At 42.8% G+C, this 17,014-nt stretch overlaps 1 protein-coding gene across 1 annotated transcript in view; it reads right to left on the minus strand.

The window, feature by feature from the left end:
- Positions 1 to 17,014, minus strand: part of LOC145395711 (fibrocystin-L-like) — a 304,791-nt gene that overhangs the window by 238,050 nt on the left and 49,727 nt on the right. Inside the window, exons 24-30 of the mRNA XM_080269252.1 lie at positions 11,972 to 12,139; positions 10,588 to 10,740; positions 8,344 to 8,530; positions 7,955 to 8,054; positions 7,505 to 7,610; positions 3,019 to 3,140; positions 827 to 1,111 (exon numbers count right to left, since the gene is read on the minus strand). Of these exons, the coding sequence (XP_080125378.1) occupies positions 827 to 1,111; positions 3,019 to 3,140; positions 7,505 to 7,610; positions 7,955 to 8,054; positions 8,344 to 8,530; positions 10,588 to 10,740; positions 11,972 to 12,139 (1,121 nt within the window). The remainder of the gene's footprint in view (positions 1 to 826; positions 1,112 to 3,018; positions 3,141 to 7,504; positions 7,611 to 7,954; positions 8,055 to 8,343; positions 8,531 to 10,587; positions 10,741 to 11,971; positions 12,140 to 17,014) is intronic.

The following is a 17,014-nucleotide window of genomic DNA, read 5'->3' on the forward strand; positions in this document are numbered from 1 at the left end:
ATCTTCCACAGGAATACCCACTAATGTTTAATAATATCCAGCTTAATCTTGCATCATCCTTGAACATACTTGGGGTTTCATTCTCTCGGGATTTATCTTGGCAAGATTATATCACACCTCTTGTAAAATCTGCTTCCAAGAGATTAGGTGTGCTAAGCCAACTCCATTCCTTCTTTACCCCTGCTCAGTTGTTGACCTTATACATGGGTTTGATTCACCCCTGTATAGAGTACAACTCTCATGTGTGGGGAGGCTCCCCACATACAGCTCTTCTCAATAGGGTGGAGTCAAAGGCTTTTCATCTCATTAACTCTACTCCTCTTACTGGCTCCCTTCAACCTCTGTCTCATCGCTGCACTTTTGCATCGTCATCTCTTTTCTATCACTACTTGAATGGTCACTGCTCCTCTGAACTATCTGCTTGCATCCCTCCACCTCTATGAGGGGTGCATAGCGATCGTCTAGCAACAAACTCTCATCCCTTTTCTGTCCATCTCTCTAATGCAAGAGTTAACCATTACTCTCAGTCTTTCATTTATGCAACAGGTCAACTCTGGAACTGTCTCCTTCTGTCTGTACTTCCTACTTCCTATGATCTCCAGTCTTTCAAACACAGTATGTCCAGGCATCTCGAAGTGAATGAATCTTTAATTTGGCTCTCCTTTGTACTGTTTTTGTTTTTTCTTGGAAGGAATGGTTTGTGGGCTCCTAGCCATTGGTTCCTCCCTCCTTACATAAAAAAAAAAAAAAAAAAAAAAAAAAAAAATATCACTGAAAGTCATCAAACTTATGCTGTTAACATTCAACATCAACAACTACAACTCACCCCAGGTGGTGCTATGCACTTCAGTTCCCCATAGGCACTGGTCATAATTTTACATTCATTCCCTCCAATGGTCACCCCATCCTCACTCTCCATCTCATCCACCTTCCCAAACCCCTGGCCAGATATGGTAACTTGGTATCCACCTCCAGTACCCCCAGTAGCTGGATTGATAGCAGTTACAGTCAACAGGACATCATATGTGAGAGTGTTGAGAGCTGAGCCAATGGGTTGCATGGCTAAGCTGACTGTGTACAGCTTTGCGGAAAGCTGGACTGTGCACAGAACCTGTTGGAGGTAGATCATGTATTACAGAATGGAGAACTGGCAGACTTACAAAAGCTGAGTTGAGGAGGTGAGAAGTTGGAGTTTTTGGAGATTTAAGCTGACAGAGACTGAGCAGCATGGAGTGCCGCCATTAGGTGACCAAAGGTAACACATGCAAGTTTGTTGGAGCCTTTATAAATGAAATGAAATGAGTTTTAGTAGGAAGGTTGAAAGTTACATATGTAGAAGGTACTGAGAGTTCTGCATAGGAGAGAAAGATATACATAAAGATGGCAAAGTGAGAGAATATCGTAACTGAAGGCACTGAGAACTAAGTCAGTGGGTAGCATGGGTAGAGATTTGAACTCTGCAGAGAACCTGCTGAGGACAAAGTACATGTTATACTTGGTATGGCTAGATGATTTCAAGAGAGCAATGCTATGGGAAAATGGAATTGTGAGTTTGAGGTGAAAACATTTTTGCACAGTTACGGGAAGGAAAACAGAGTTTTACAAAAGATGTAAAAAGTTATGTAAGAGGAATTAGAGCTTTGTAGAAGACAGAAAGGTATATCAGAAAGACGGTGAAGTGAGTGAATATCATAAGCAAGGGTGCCAAGAGCCGAGTCAATGGGCTTCACTGCAACAATAATTTTGTATATCCCAGCAGAAAAACTGACTACCGGTACAGTATCCTGTATACAGTGAAGGGTTTTGGACAGAGAACTGAAAAGTTTCGAGAGGGGATTTCTAAGAGACAGAAATGTAGAATTTCTGGAGAGAGTTTTTTGTCTGGAATAAAGGTGAGAACTTAAACAGCATACTATATAATTTCAGAGATATGGGTATGAACAAAGGAATATCATACATGACTGTGCTGACAAAGGAGCTCATTGTAAGGCTTGACCAAATGTGTGTGTCCAAGCTGAGTTTAACTGTGCATATAACTTATTAGGAACACATGGATATAAGAGAGAACACAAGGAGTTATCATAATATTTTTGATGGTAGATTCTTATATGATGGACCACATTTATTTTCTTTTGGAGATTTTAAGAAAAGGGGAAGAACCATGAAGTCTTTGTATCCATATTTTTATGGGCTTCTGCAATAACTGAATGGATACAAACAAACAATGAAAATATCCATCCATCCATCCATCATCCAATCCTATGTTGTCCAATGAGGAGCACAGGAGCCCGGGACTAGGCAAGTTGGTCCTGACATTTATGTTGAGAGTGACCAGCCTTACTTGTCCCTGAGTGGCATTACGTGAGGAACAAACTCCAACCACCCATTCGATATAAACCTGCACTGGCTTAATCTGATTGGAGCGCTGTAATTACTCATTAAACCACCAGGCACCATAACTTGGTTATATGGTTACCACCCAGCATAATATATAGTTTCCTGGTGTACAGGATACCATTTGGCTTGTCACTCAGTGTAGAGTCACCAACAGGCAGAAGGAAGAGGAAAAAATGAAGGAAAGAAAGACAGAAGAAGAAGTGTAAAGTCTCTCGCAGGTAGAAGGAAGAGGAAAGAATGGAGGAAAAAAAGACAAGAGGAAGGAAGGAAGACAGGAAAGGGCTGACACCCAAAGCATTACTACATCAAGTGAGTGGACGGTGAGCACCCCCACCTACCACAACAATGAAATTATACTAACTATTACTCCAGTTTTCTTTGGCGTATTCAACTATACTCTTCACTTTAACTTGGTATAAAATAGCTATCACTTCATCTTAATTACTGAAGTGTAACAAGATATTAAAAGTAGAATACAAAGCTAGTAATGAAAATGTTCCTGAAAAGGAATGTGGAGCTACAGCATTACTTTATTCTGTCATTAAACTACTGGAAATGGCTGCAAAGCAACAAAAATCTCTGCTAAGTTAAGGTGGAAATGTACAGTTAAGAATCACCCACCTGTCCTCCGGTGACTGAGGTAACTGCACAGTTCCTGTCTCCTAACTTGACCGTGTATGCAGTAGTCTTGCTGGCTGTGAATCCCAACCCACTCACTGTCATGCTGTAAGTCCCTGAGGAGTCTGGGGGAAGAGGCTGAGGTTAGTCACGGTAAGTAGGAGAGAAATGAGGTACAAGGTGGAGAGAGGTGGGGCAGAAGGCAGAGAGAGGTGAGGCAGGAGGTAGAGAGAAGAAAGGCAGAAGGCAGAGAGAAGTGAGGCAGGAGGCAGAGAGAAGAGAGGCAGAAGGCAGTGAGAAGAGAGGTAGGAGGCAGTGTGAAGAGAAACAGGAAGTGGGAAGTGGTGAGGAAGAAGGTGGAGGGAGGTGAGGAAGAAGAGAGCTCCTTCATAATGATAAATTTGTATATTAACAAAGCTACCACTAGAAATATCATTTAACTCATAAAGAACTTCCAACAGTAAGGGGATAATGATGCTGCATTTAACCCTTTCAGTTAAATGCCTCTCCTATGTTGAATAAAACTGTCTGGTAGATAAAAGGAAGCCTATGGCAGGCTTGGCATTTGGTGTTAATCCAAAGCAAGAGGGAAAAAAAATGGGAGAACCATGAGGAAGGAAATTTAGAGAAATGGGCCCAGGCAAGTTAAGAGAGTGGTGGAAATATAAGGTATGTGGAAGCAAAAAGCAGGGTATAGCAGAAACATGGAAGCTTGAGATGAAGCAGAGATTAAAGTGAAAATGCAAGGCAGGAGGGAGGAAATAGATGAAGCTGAAGGACTGGAATTATAAATACCATTTGTTCCACAGCAGAAAACATATATCAGGCAACAGGCTATACTTTGAATCAGCTAAAAGCAAGAGATTATTCTGCTACTGTATATCAAGCAGAGGTAATACTTTGAAGCGGCGGGGACACAATCTGGCTGCACTATGGGGTGGTACTACTACTCTGTGGCCAGGTTGTGTTAGGAAGAATACTGCCACCGTATTCCCTGTGTGTCGTAAAAGGCAACTAAAAGGGGCGTGGTGAGGGGACTAGGGACTCCCTCATCTGTTTTTTAGTTCCTAAAAAGAGACAGGCCAGAGAAAGGGATGGGGGACTGAGTTATCCCCGTACCCTGAAGGCTGGGTCTATGAATGTGCATGGATGTAGTACGATTGAGGCTAAAAGAGAGAGGATTGGGAGAATGTCTGTGAGAAGAAAGTTGGATGTGTTAGCTTTGAGTGAAACGAAGATGAAAGGGAAGGGTGAGTCTATGTTTGGAAGTGTGAATGGAATATTGTCATGTGTTGATAGAGGAAGGGCAAGAGTAGGTGTTGCTTTGTTAGTGAGTCCGGAAGTACAGCAGTGTGTGATTGATTGGAAGGAGGTGTCATCGAGACCGATGTGGGTGAAAGCGAAGTTTGAACACAAGTTGTGGGTGTTTGTGAGTGCATATGGGCCTGGTAATGAAAGGAATGAAGAAAAGAGGGAGTCTTTCTGAAATGATGTTGATGAGTGTCTGCAGAGTTTTGGAGCGAATGTGAATGTGGTAATGATGGGAGATCTGAATGCTAGAGTGGGAAATGTAGCAGTTGAAGGTGTAGTTGGTATGCATGGTGTGCCTGGAAGAAATGAAAATGGGGAACGAATGATAGGGATATGTGTTGAGCGAGAGATGGTGATTGGAAATACGCTGTTTGAGAAGAAAGATATTTATAAGTATACATGGGTGAGACAGGAGGGTGGAATACTTGTGGATAAAGCATTGATGGACTATGTGGTTGTGTCTAGAAATGTAATAGAAAGATTGTTGGATGTGAGAGTTCTGAGAGGGGAGGGTGGAGGTATGTCTGACCACTATCTGGTGGAGGGAAAGTTAAGAGTAGGTAAGAGATGGGTGAGAGCTAGGAGGGTTAGGTGTGGCAGGGAGGTTTTGAAATTGAGTGAGTTGGATAAAAGAGAGAAATTGATAGAGTATCAGGAGAAATTGAAAGATGAGTGGAATGCAGTGAAAGATCAGGAAATTAGCAATGTGGAGGAGGAATGGCAGTTGTTTAAGAGTGCTGTGGGGGGGCAAGCAGAAGAGGTGTGTGGTTTGAGACGTGTGGGTTGTCATGTATGAAAAGGAAGTGAATGGTGGTGCAAGGAAGTAAGTATGGCTGTGACTGAGAAGAGACGTGCATATGAAGTGTGGCTGCAGAGGAAGGATCAGGTGTCATATGAGAGGTATAAGGAAAAGAGGAAAAGGGCGAGAAGGGCTGTGCGTGATGCTAAAGTGGCAGCAGATGAGAGGTGGGGTAGGCAGCTGACTGAGAATTTTCAACAGAATAAGAAAATGTTCTGGAAGGAGGTGAAAAGGATGCGAAAGGGAGAGTCTGGGAAGGAAGAGCGAGTAAAAGCAGAGGATGGAAGGATATTAATTGAGATGGATGCAGTAAGGAAGAGATGGGCAGAGTATTTTGAAAGATTGTTAAATGTAGAGGAGGAAAGGGTGGCTGAGACTGTTGCGGATGGAAGGGTGCAAGGAATAAATGTGTTGGGAGAGTTCAATGATTCTTTGATCACGAAGGAGGAAGTGGAGAAGGTAGTACAGGAGATGAAAACAGGGAAAGCTGCAGGTATGGATGGGTGTGCTGTGGAATGCCTGAAGGGTGGTGGAGTGACTATTGTTGACTGGTTAGTAAGACTGTTGAATGTGTGCTTTGTGAAAGGTATGATGCCAGTTGACTGGGCAAGTGCTTGTGTGGTCCCGTTGTATAAAGGCAAGGGTGATAAGTATGAATGTACAAGTTTTAGGGGTATAAGTCTGTTGAGTGTTGTAGGTAAGGTGGATGGTAGAGTGTTAATTATGAGAGTTAGAGAGGGTACAGAGGGAGTGATTGGTGATTAGCAGTGTGGCTTTAGGAGAGGGAGGGGATGCGTGGATCAGGCGTTCGCTGTGAGACAAGTGTGTGAAAAGTATTTAGCGAAAGGCAAGGATGTGTTTTGGGCATTCATGGATTTAAAGAATGCATATGACAGAATTGATAGGGAGGCTTTGTGGACTGTTTTAAGATTGTACGACTTGATGGGAGGTTACTAAAAGGGGTGAAAAGTTTTTATGTAAATAGTTGAGCATGTGTAAGAGTGGGAAATGCTGTGAGTGATTGGTTTCCCGTGAGAGTGGGGCTGCGACAGGGATGTGTGATGTTGCCTTGGTTGTTTAATATTTATATGGATGGTGTTGTAAGGGAGGTGAATGCAAGAGTTTTAGGTGGAGGTCTGAGTCTGGTGAATGTTGATGGTGGAGAGTGGAATCTGAAGCAGCTGCTGTTTGCAGATGATACCGCATTGGTGGCTGATTCAAAAGAGAGATTGAGATAGTTGGTAGAGGAGTTTGGAAGGGTGTGTGATAGGAGGAAATTGAAAGTAAATAAGAGTAAAGTGATGAAGTGTTCGAGGTTGGTAGATGGTAGGAGGATGAACATAGTGCTGAATGGTAAGTTGCTTGAGGAGGTAGAGTGTTTTAAATATTTAGGGTCACATGTTGCTGTGGATGGAAGAATAGATGCAGAAGTGAAGTTTAGAATGAATGAAGTAGGTAAGGTGCTGGGAGGAATGAAAAAGTGTTTAGATGTCGTTCACTTAGAATGGATGTAAAGAGAAGACTGTATGAGGGTGTTGTGGTACCGATTGCGTTATATGGGGCTGAAACATGGAATATGGGTGTAGCAGAGAGTAAAAGTTTATATGTAATGGAGATGAGGTGTCTGAGGGGTATGTGTGGAGTGATGCGTATGGATCGAGTGCGAAATGATGAAGTGCGAAGGAGAACTGGAGTTGTTCGGGAGATGGCTGGTAGAGTTGAGCAGAGGGTGTTGCGATGGTTTAGGTATACGGAGAGGATAGATAATGAGCGATTGGTGAAAAAGATAACTAGATCTGATGTGAGAGGTGTAAGGCTGAGAGGGAGACCACGAATTAGATGGGTGGACAGTGTGAAGAGAGCGCTGGATGCGTGAGGGATATCTGTTGAGCAAAGAAGAATGGCTGTGCGCGACAGAAATAAATGGAGAGAAATTTTTAATGAATAAATGATGGCACAGCCCTGAGGGGATATTCTCCCGCATTTGGTCTGATCAGTTAGTCAGGTCAGGTGCAGGTAAGGGGATGGATCTAATATGATATGGCAGGGGTAAACCAGCTCTGCTGTCGGGCCCTGCTGCGGATGTCACTGATTGCACTGCGCAGTTGACCCTTGTGCGATGTGGTGCGGTAAGGATCTGTCCCTTCTCCCCTTTGGGGCTAAGATGTGAATGAATGTGTTTGAATGGATGAGTAAATGGGGAGTGTGTCGTCCTGTCTCGGCTACCTCCCTTTCCTTGGGGGAAGCAGCCTAGGTATATAGAATAAAATAGAATTTTGAGTGTTGGTGATGAAGGTATGGATGGGAGATTATATGGAGTACGGATTATAACTGCACATCCTTTGAACTAAACTGACGTGTACAGCAAGCTTTACTCACCTGGGGTGCCACTGATGGAGGTGAGGGAGGGGGCACCAGTGTCATCATAGGAGAGGTGACACTGCCCATCACACGCTGCTGGGTACCTGTTCGTCCACACAGTCACCTGGGGAATGAATGATGTGGTAATACTAAGAAGAAGGCTTGGCGATGGAGTGGAACTCCTCCATATGTACGGCAATGACAGAGAATTGTCCCCCATATCCTCATCTCCCTCCTTATGCCCCAAAAGTAGATGGTGGACTGATAAGGCTGCTTCAACCTACAGTTCATTAGTTCTCATTGGCATGAAGCTGGGGCCACAACAATAACAACAACAAGGCTTAGAATGAATGCCTATTGACAGCACAAGGGTACCAGTACTAAGTTCCAGTCTGCCCCTACATTACAACTGTGAAATTTAATATCCAGGCCCGTACTTCAGTGTTATATGCATCCACTCCTATTTACCTTAGGTTTATAGGTGTATGCAGTGACGAAGTCAGGTGTTATGGGATAGTGATAGACACGGCCCTCTTCTTCACGGGAAGTGTAGTTGCTCACCTTTTCACTGTTCATGGGTAGACACTTGTTAGAGGTTATATGAGGTTATCAAAAGATAAAGAGATAACTATAGATTCAGGGAAGCTGTGAAATCTGTGGAGTTAAACAAAAGTTACTTCATGGATGGTAGCAATTAACCTCACTGCTGGGGGTGTAGTTGGAAAAAAAAAAAATGGTCTATCACTGACAGTATCATATGGAAGATGGGGGGGGAGGAATACAGTCACCTCTATGAGCTTCAAACCCATGTGCAAGGCATGTTTGTTAAACTAGTACCTTCTCATTACCAAACTTACCCATCAAAGATCAACTTGGAGATGTCTGTGTAAATGAGGTCCTTCAAGCCTGGGTCACGGAGCCACTTGATGTACCAATTAGAGTAGCCACAATTTATACTCTCGGATACTTGAAAGCCCTTTGAGGTTCCCATCACAGTGTCCAGCATTACTTCTAGTCTCTCCCCACTCACATAGGGTGGGATGTCTGGAAGGCAGGGAGGGAATGAGTGAGTGAGGAGTGGATTAGGGTGATGAGGGCACACAGAAAGAGTAAATGTGGAAATGTGAAGATCATGTAAGGAGATGATAATGTACAGAGATGATGAAGTAAAGGAAGGGAAAATGCAACAGAGACGATCAAGTTGCAAGGAGAAATGTATAGAAAAAAAGAACTGATCATGTAGGAATAGGAAAATTTACAAGGAAGAAATGATCAAAAGGGAGAGGAAATATGTAAAAGAGAGAGATGATCAAGTATGGAGAAGGAAAATGTACAAGAGATGATCATGTAGGGAGATGAAAATGTAGAAGGAAGAGATGACCATGTAAGGAGAGGAATGCAGAAGGAAAAGATGATTATGTAAGGAGAGGGAAAATGCAAAGAAAGACACGATCATCTAGGAAGGGATGTTTGGAAGATAAGTATAAAATATGTAAGGAATATGTGTGAGTTTCAGGGTGATCTGAGAAGGGAGGTGGGCGAGGAGAGAAGGGAAAGGGACTAGGAAGGGAGAAAAGCAAAGGGGTAATAATGTAAGAACTTCCTGCACACTGTTCAGTATCATCTGTTGGGTCAAAGGTATGATGGATGGAAGAAAGAGAGGAAAAGGGTGAGTATAGAGGGGATTAAGGGTGACCTGTGAATGAAGGAAGGTAATACTTGGTGGGAGAGATCAGAGACAGAAAAATGTGATTGATAAGCATGAAAGATTAAGGGAATGAGTTTTTAGCAAAGTGTTATGTATCATCTTTACTGTAGTTTCTCCTGATGCCATGCAGGGAAGGGAAAGTTGGAAGGAAGTATGAGAAAGAATGAATGTAAAGACAGTTTACTAATCACATGCTATCATTCATTTTAATAAGATTTGGAATAGAAACACTATGTAAGCGCATTTTCATTAAGCTGACAAAGTACAGTAAACTCTCAATTATCCGTCATCACAGTATCTGGCCCAATGCAATATCTGGCACTGCTGGCTCAGCTGTATTAAAGCAATATCTGGTGCCGAAACAGGACGTAACCAGGAGTTCTATGCAATATCCAGCACTGAGGTGTATCGGCCAGCTCGTTAACAGTACCTAACCAACGCTGCATTACTGTACTGTATCATTAATTTATTGTGTTTTATCCCGAATTTTCATCTTCTACCCATAGGAAAGTTTTTAGGATTGAGGTTCAAGATGGATAGTAATGTAACATCTGGCTCGATGCCGAATATTGAGCTGTTGGGGGTATTATGCAATATCCGGCATTGTGCTTTAACCGGCATAAGGCTTGGCTGATTTATGCACGATAATTGGGAGTTAACTGTACAGTAACATAGCATACTGATTGATCCAGCTTTATGCCATGCACTCCCTTCCTGGGGAGCAAAGGCAGGGCTCCTATTAAGAGAATACTGGCTGGCGCATGTAGTCCTTTCCAACTTGATGTCCTTCCTCACATCAACCAATTTGTGTGGTAACTGTGGTAGGTAGGGGTGCTCATCTCCCACTCACTCGATGTAGTGCTGCTCTTGGGTGTCTACCCTTTCCGCTCCTCCATCCTTCTTTCCTTCCATCATCTTCCGTCTTTCTTTCTTTCATTCTGTCCTCATCCTTCTGCCTACGAGTCACTTTACACTTCCTCTTCTGTCTTTCTTTCCTTCATTCTTTCCTCTTCCTTCTGCCTGTGGGTGACTCTATACTGAGTGACAAGCCAAATGGTGTCCTATACACCAGGATACCATTTACTATGCTGGGTGGTAACCATATAGCCAACTTTTGGTGTCTGGTGGTTTAGTGGGTAATTATGGCACTCCAATAAGACTGAGCCGGTGAAGGTTTATATCCAAAGGGTGGTTGGGGTTTGATGCTCACGTAATGCCACACAGGGATGAGTGAGGCTGGTCACTCTCATCTTAAATGTCAGGACCAACTTGCCTAGCCCCGGGATCCTGCACTCCTCATGGGGCAATGTAGGATTGGATGATGAATGAATGAATGCAGTATGGTATATATTATCATTATTAAAAAAAAAAAAAAAAAGTCTCCACATCTCACCATGAACCACTCTGCCCTGTATGTGGAGATCCCAGGTGCCTCCCATGGGACCTGTGGACACTGCTTGTTTCACCACCGTCACATGACCTCCATCACCAAGATCATATGTATTGTTGGTTGCTGTAGCTAGTGATCCAGGCCATGTGGGGTCCGCTGAAAAAAAAAAAAAATCATCACTATCATCATCCAGCCCTCCCTTCCCACCTTTGGGTAGGGTCAGGGAAAAATATGCATTTAATCATGACCATCATCATTTACCTTTACCATTACCATCATTATCTACCCAACCCATCCTTATCATTCCATCCAATCATAAGAGACTCCACAGCACCCGCAAACAGAAAGTCAGGAAGACACAACCAGAAATTTCACAAAGTAGGAAGTGATAAAAAATAAGGATGTACAGCTGTTCAATTACAGCAACTGACTCTTGGAACCAGCCACCTAATAGAGTTATGAGTGCCAAAACCATTCATAAAATTTAATAAATATACAATAAAGTACTAACAGAAGATGAGACATTATGAACCATACCAAACCCTGTAAAAATACAATCAGATAAGAATCCATCCATCCATCCACTCATTCACCCTACATCAACTCACATGCCATTATTAAGATGGAGTGAGTGACCAGGACAACACTTCAAGGTGATGTACCTGATCTCATACAATGTGGTGTTCTCAGGGATGATGACCTATTGTACTATTAATATATCAATCTAACCATCATACAGTCAGTCAGTTTCTCTATCTACCTTTTCCCTCATCCATCAGCCTATTCCTCTATTATCCTTTTACCTACCCTTCTAGCTACCTTTTTATCCATTCATCTGTTCATTAGTTCATTCATCCTTCACTCTGTCAACCATTCATTCATCCATTTACCTATCATCCACTCACCTGATGTAGTAATGCTTACTTCTTCCTTCACTTTTCCATAATTCCTTTTCTGTGTCTGCCCACCTCTTTTCCTCTTTTCTTCCATCCTTTGTGTCATATTATATTGCTGTATTCTTCTCTCCACTTTAAGTGACTCTACACTGATTGACAAGCATAATGATCTGCTGTAACCCAGGACACCATTTACAATGCTGGGTGGTAACCATATACCAGTAACCAAATAATGGAGTGAAGTGTAAGCCTACAATGGTGCCCCTGTTAACTGAGTGGAAAGACACAAATATGGCATCTCCCCACACTCTTCCCTTTGCCTTGCTATGGCAAGGAGCTGTCTACTGCATGGGAACTTCAGTTCATTACATGGCATGACTCTGCAGGGACAACTGCTTGCTTGCGGCATATAGGTTTGCTCGGTCAATCAGACCGTGGATACCCAACAACAACAACCCATCCCCTTGTCTATCTCTCTCCCACCAACTCACGTGCTGTTGTATAGATGCCAAGAAGTGGGAATCCAGAGAGACAGTTTGCAGTCATGTACTTGATCTCATAGGATGTGGAGTTTTCAGTAGTGCTGCCCTGTGTCACCTCTACATCAGTTACCAGGATCCCACCAGAGGATTTCAGCGCTGAGGGCCTAGTCTGCACCACTGAAGGAAGAAGACAGTTGAAGATTAACCCTTCTGCTGGGGTTGGTGCACTTGGGTACTTTATTCAGGTTAATACTCAACCAGAAAATTTTACTAAACTAAATCCTAACACTTAAACTTCAAAACTATTTAAAGTATGGCTAGGAATTATAATCAGACAAACATGAAACAACTGTGATTAGCTGAGAGAAGTCACAGTACAGTGGTCAAAAGGTTAATGCCTGTTGAATACACGAGCATCGTCAAGGCAGACAATCAACTTTTGCTCAAGTCAGAACAAATGAAAAAAGAAAAAGAGAAAAGTTTTGATTTATGTTTCTGCCCAGAATCGTGCTAAGTCTGTTCTTCACTCTGCTAAAAGTAATTTCATCAGTACTAAATGCTCTCAACTCTCCAACTCGAATTCCTCCCGCTCCTTCTGGCACCTTGCCAAAAACCTTTCCAACAACTTTACCTCATCATCCTTCCCTCCTCTTTTCTACTCTGATGGTTCTGTAGCTATCTCTTCTACTGATAAAACAGATCTCTTCACTCAGACTTTCTCCTCCACTTCCACCTTAGATGATTCCGGTGCTGTTCCTACTTCACATCCCCCCTCTGACTTCCTCATGGCTGACATTAAAATTTCTTCAGCTGATGTATTTTCTGTCATCACAGGCCTCAATACTAACAAGGCATATGGGCCTGATGGAGTCCGTCCTGTTGCTCTAAAGAACTGTGCTTCTATGCTTACACCCTGCCTAGGTAAATTCTTTAATCTTTGTCTTTCAACATGTACCTTTCCTTCTTGCTGGAAGTTTGCTCTCATTCAGCCAGTCCCAAAGAAGAGTGACCATTCCCAACCCTCTATCGTCCAATTGCTTTAACATCCTGTATCTCAAACGTTTTTGAGTCAATTCTTATTAGAAAAATTTTAAAGCATCTTTCTTATCACGACATTCATTATGATCATCAGTATGGGTTCCATCAGGGATGCTCCACTGGCAATCTGCTCACCTACCTTTCAGACTCTTGGTCATCCTCCTTTCGAGACTTTGGCGAAAGCTTTGTCATTGCACTTGACATCTCAAAGGCTTTTGATCGAGTCTGGCACAAATCTTTAATTTCCAAACTGCCCTCTTACGGTTTCCATCCTTCTATCTGTGCCTTCATCTATAGCTTCCTTTCTGGTTGTTCTATAGCCGCTGTTGTAGACGGCCATCGTCTTCCTGCTAGACCAATCAACATTGGTGTTCCTCAGGGCTCTGTCCTATCACCAACTCTCTTCCTTTTATTCATCAATGACCTTCTAAGCTGTACATCTAACCCTATCCACTTGTATGCTGATGACTCCACCCTTCACCTTTCCATTCGGTTCCCGCAACGTCCATCTCAGCAGTTTCTTCAACAAACAAGGGATGAGGCTATGGCACACCTAATGTCTGACTTGGCTCGTATCTCTGACTGGGGTAAAAATAATCTTGTTGTTTTTAATGCCTAAGACTCAGTTCTTACGCCTATCAACTCGACAAAATCTTCCACAGGTGTACCCACTAGTGTTTAATAATACTCAGCTTAATCCTGCATCATCCATGAACATGCTTGGGGTTTCATTCACTTGGGACTTATCTTGGAAAGAGCATATCACATCTCTTGTAAAATCTGCTTCCAAGAGATTAGGTGTGCTAAGCCGACTCCATTCCTTTTTTACCCCTACACAATTGTTGACACTATACACGGGTTTTATCCGCCCCTGTGTGGAGTACAACTCGCATGTCTGGGGAGGTTCTCCACATACAGCTCTTCTCAATAGGGTGGAGTCAAGGACTTTTTGCCTCATTAACTCTCCTCCTCTTACTGGCTCCCTTCAACCTCTGTCTCTTCACCGCACTGTTGCATCTTTATCTCTTTCTTATCGCTACTTCAATGGTCGCTGCTCCTCTGAACTGTCTGCATGTCTTCCTCCACCTCTATGATGGGCGCATAGCACCCATCAAGCAGCAAACTCTCATCCCTTTTCTGTCCAACTCTTTAATGCAAGAGTTAACCGTTACTCCCACTCCTTCATTTATGCAACAGGTCAACTCTGGAACTGTCTCCCTCTGTCTGTGTTTCCTGCTTCCTATGATCTCCAGTCTGTCAAACACAGTGTGTCCAGGCATCTCGAAATGAACAGATCTTGAATGTGGCTCTATCTTGTATTTTGTTCTTCTCTTGGATGGAACAGTTTTTGCGGGCTTGTGGCCTTTGGTTCCTTCTTCCTAGCATTAAAAACAAAAAAAATGTCTAAGACTAGCACAGCCCTGAAACTACTTGAACTACCATGAGTTTGTCTTGAACTCCTCCTTTGCCACATTTTCTTTTCCTTGATATCCTTCCGCAGGTCAAGAGCCTTGGTACAGATGAAACTACGAGGAAGGGGTTGCTTTGTTCTATTACCTCTTTGAGATTTCGATGACACGTTTTCACGTCATTCCAAATCCAACCTCAGATATTCCAATGACGCGTTTATACATCATTTAAAGATATTTTTGTAAAATATTCACTATACATTGCGTTTAAACGTCATAACAAAGAGACTCGATCGTGAAGTCACGGAATGGTTGCTCTAAGCATGATTGGAACAGCACACCTGGTCTCATTCATGGCTTTGTCTCTTTATTACTTTATTTTTGGCAAATATTTTTCTGCAGCAAGGTATAAAATTTTTGGTTTTTGCCTAATGCAACTCGTCATTCTGATTTTTTATTTTCTTTGTCTTCCTTTTTAGAATGCGAGAGGGATATCTGTTGGGCAAGGAAGAGTGGCTGTACATGACAGAAATGAATGGAGAGAAATTGTGAAAGAATAAATGATGAAGCAGCCCTGAGGGGATATTCTCCCAAATTATGTCTGATCAGTTGATCAGGTCAGGTGCAGGTAAGGGGATGGATCCAGTATGATGTGGCAGGGGTAAACCAGCTATGCTGTCAGGCCCTGCTGCAGATGTCATTGATTGCATTGAGCAGTTGACCCTCAAGCAGTGTGGTGCGGTGAGGATCTGCCCCTTCTCCTCTTTGGGGCTAAGATGCAAATGAATGTGTTTGAGTGGATGAGTATATTGGAAGTGTATAGTCCTGTCTTGACTACCTCCCTTTCCTTGGGGGAAGCAGCCTAGGTATTTAGATAGACAGAGAGAATATACTGCAATAAAATACAACTATTCAGCTTTAAAATTACACCAAAACCAGCATTTTATCATGAAAACTATATTTACACAGACCGATCAAAGAAAAAGATCGCTACGCGAATATGAGACAGAGAATCATACAAAATTGTGCATCTTCTCTCTTTTGCCTTCCGAGCAGTAATATGCATAAACTGCCATAAGCTATACATCATTCTAACGGTAATTTATTGTAGTTTTTCATGGTTTAAACCAGATTTACATATCTTTGTTATTTGTTTTTTTTTCCAAATATTTTTCTATGGCAAGGTATAAAGTTTTTGGTTTTTGCCTAACTTCAACCTGTCATTCTGACTTTTTATTTTCATTGTTTTTCTTTTAGGAACATACTACGATAAAGTAAAACTATTCAGCTTCAAAATAACACTACAACCAGCATCCTATCATAAAAAGTGAATTTACACTGACTGACCAAAGTAAAAGGTCACAAAGTGAATATGTGGCCAAGAATCATAAAAACAACTGTGCTTTTTTTCTCTTTCGCTTTACTGAACGATAAAATGCAGAAATAACCATAATCTATATATCATAAAGGTGAACGTAGGGAAGAGGAGAGTTATGGTCTTCGAGAGAAATGAAGTCACTGAATGTACAGTGAGGTTGGATGAGGAGGAAATGGAAAATGTGAGTGCGTTTAAGTACTTGGGTAGTGTAATGAGTAAGGATGGAAGTTTAGAGAGTGAAGTGCTTGAAAGGGTCCAACAAGGAAGAAAGGTTGCAGGTTCTTTGAAAGCAGTGATAAGAAACGGGGAAGTGAGCATGAAAGTGAGAAAGTTACTGCATGATAGCACTGTGATACCAACTGTAACGTATGGAAGTGATGCTTGGCCCTTGTTGGAGGGACACAAGTCAAGAGTGAGAGCAGTGGCAATGAGTTATTTGACAGGAGCATATGGAGCCACATGGAGAGACAGACTGACAAATGAGGAGGTGAAGGAGCATTGTGGTGTGGATGCAGATGCAATAGGAAGCGTTAGGAGAAACACACTGAAGTAGTCTGGCCATGTTGAGAGGAACAAGAACATGAGACTGATGAGGAAAGTGTATGTGAGTGGGGTGGAGGGGGGGGAGAGGGAGGGCGAGGCCAAGGATAAGATGGAGGGATGGAGTAGAAAGATATATGAGAGAAGGGGTGTAAAGGGGTGTATAAAAGTCCGCGTTGCCTAGAGGCAAAGGTGGGATCCTCTCTTCGGCTCAGTGGTGACGTGTGCGTGTATCAAGCATGAGGGCCTGAGATCGAATCTCAGCCAGGACAGTGTGATTAATTTGTTAAGTTTCAGTTCGGTTATTACACTGGTTGGCATCGGTGTGGGATGTGAGGCAGGGTTTGGTTGGCAATTTGATGTTGGTCCTTGGTTAGCTGACAGCGTCCCTGTCCTTACATCCCGGAGATGGGCTGTTTCGGTGTGGTCCGCAGCCTCCCCATGGTGGCCTCTGATGCTTACGCTACCTTGTGTATTCGAAACTCACCAAATTAATCATCAAGGGGAGCAAAGAGGGATGTAATGGGGTGTATAAAAGCCCGTGCTGCCTAGAGGCAAAGTGGGGATCCTCTCTTTGGCTCAGTGGTAAAGTGTGCACGTATGATGCGCTGGGGCCTGAGATCAAAGCTCGGTCAGGACATTGTGATTAATATGTTAAGTTTCATCTCAGTTATTACAGGGGTGTGA

Source organism: Coenobita brevimanus, chromosome 33, assembly GCF_032717465.1.
Source record: "Coenobita brevimanus isolate Jiangsu-jjx chromosome 33, ASM3271746v2, whole genome shotgun sequence".
Lineage (NCBI taxonomy): Eukaryota > Metazoa > Arthropoda > Malacostraca > Decapoda > Coenobitidae > Coenobita > Coenobita brevimanus.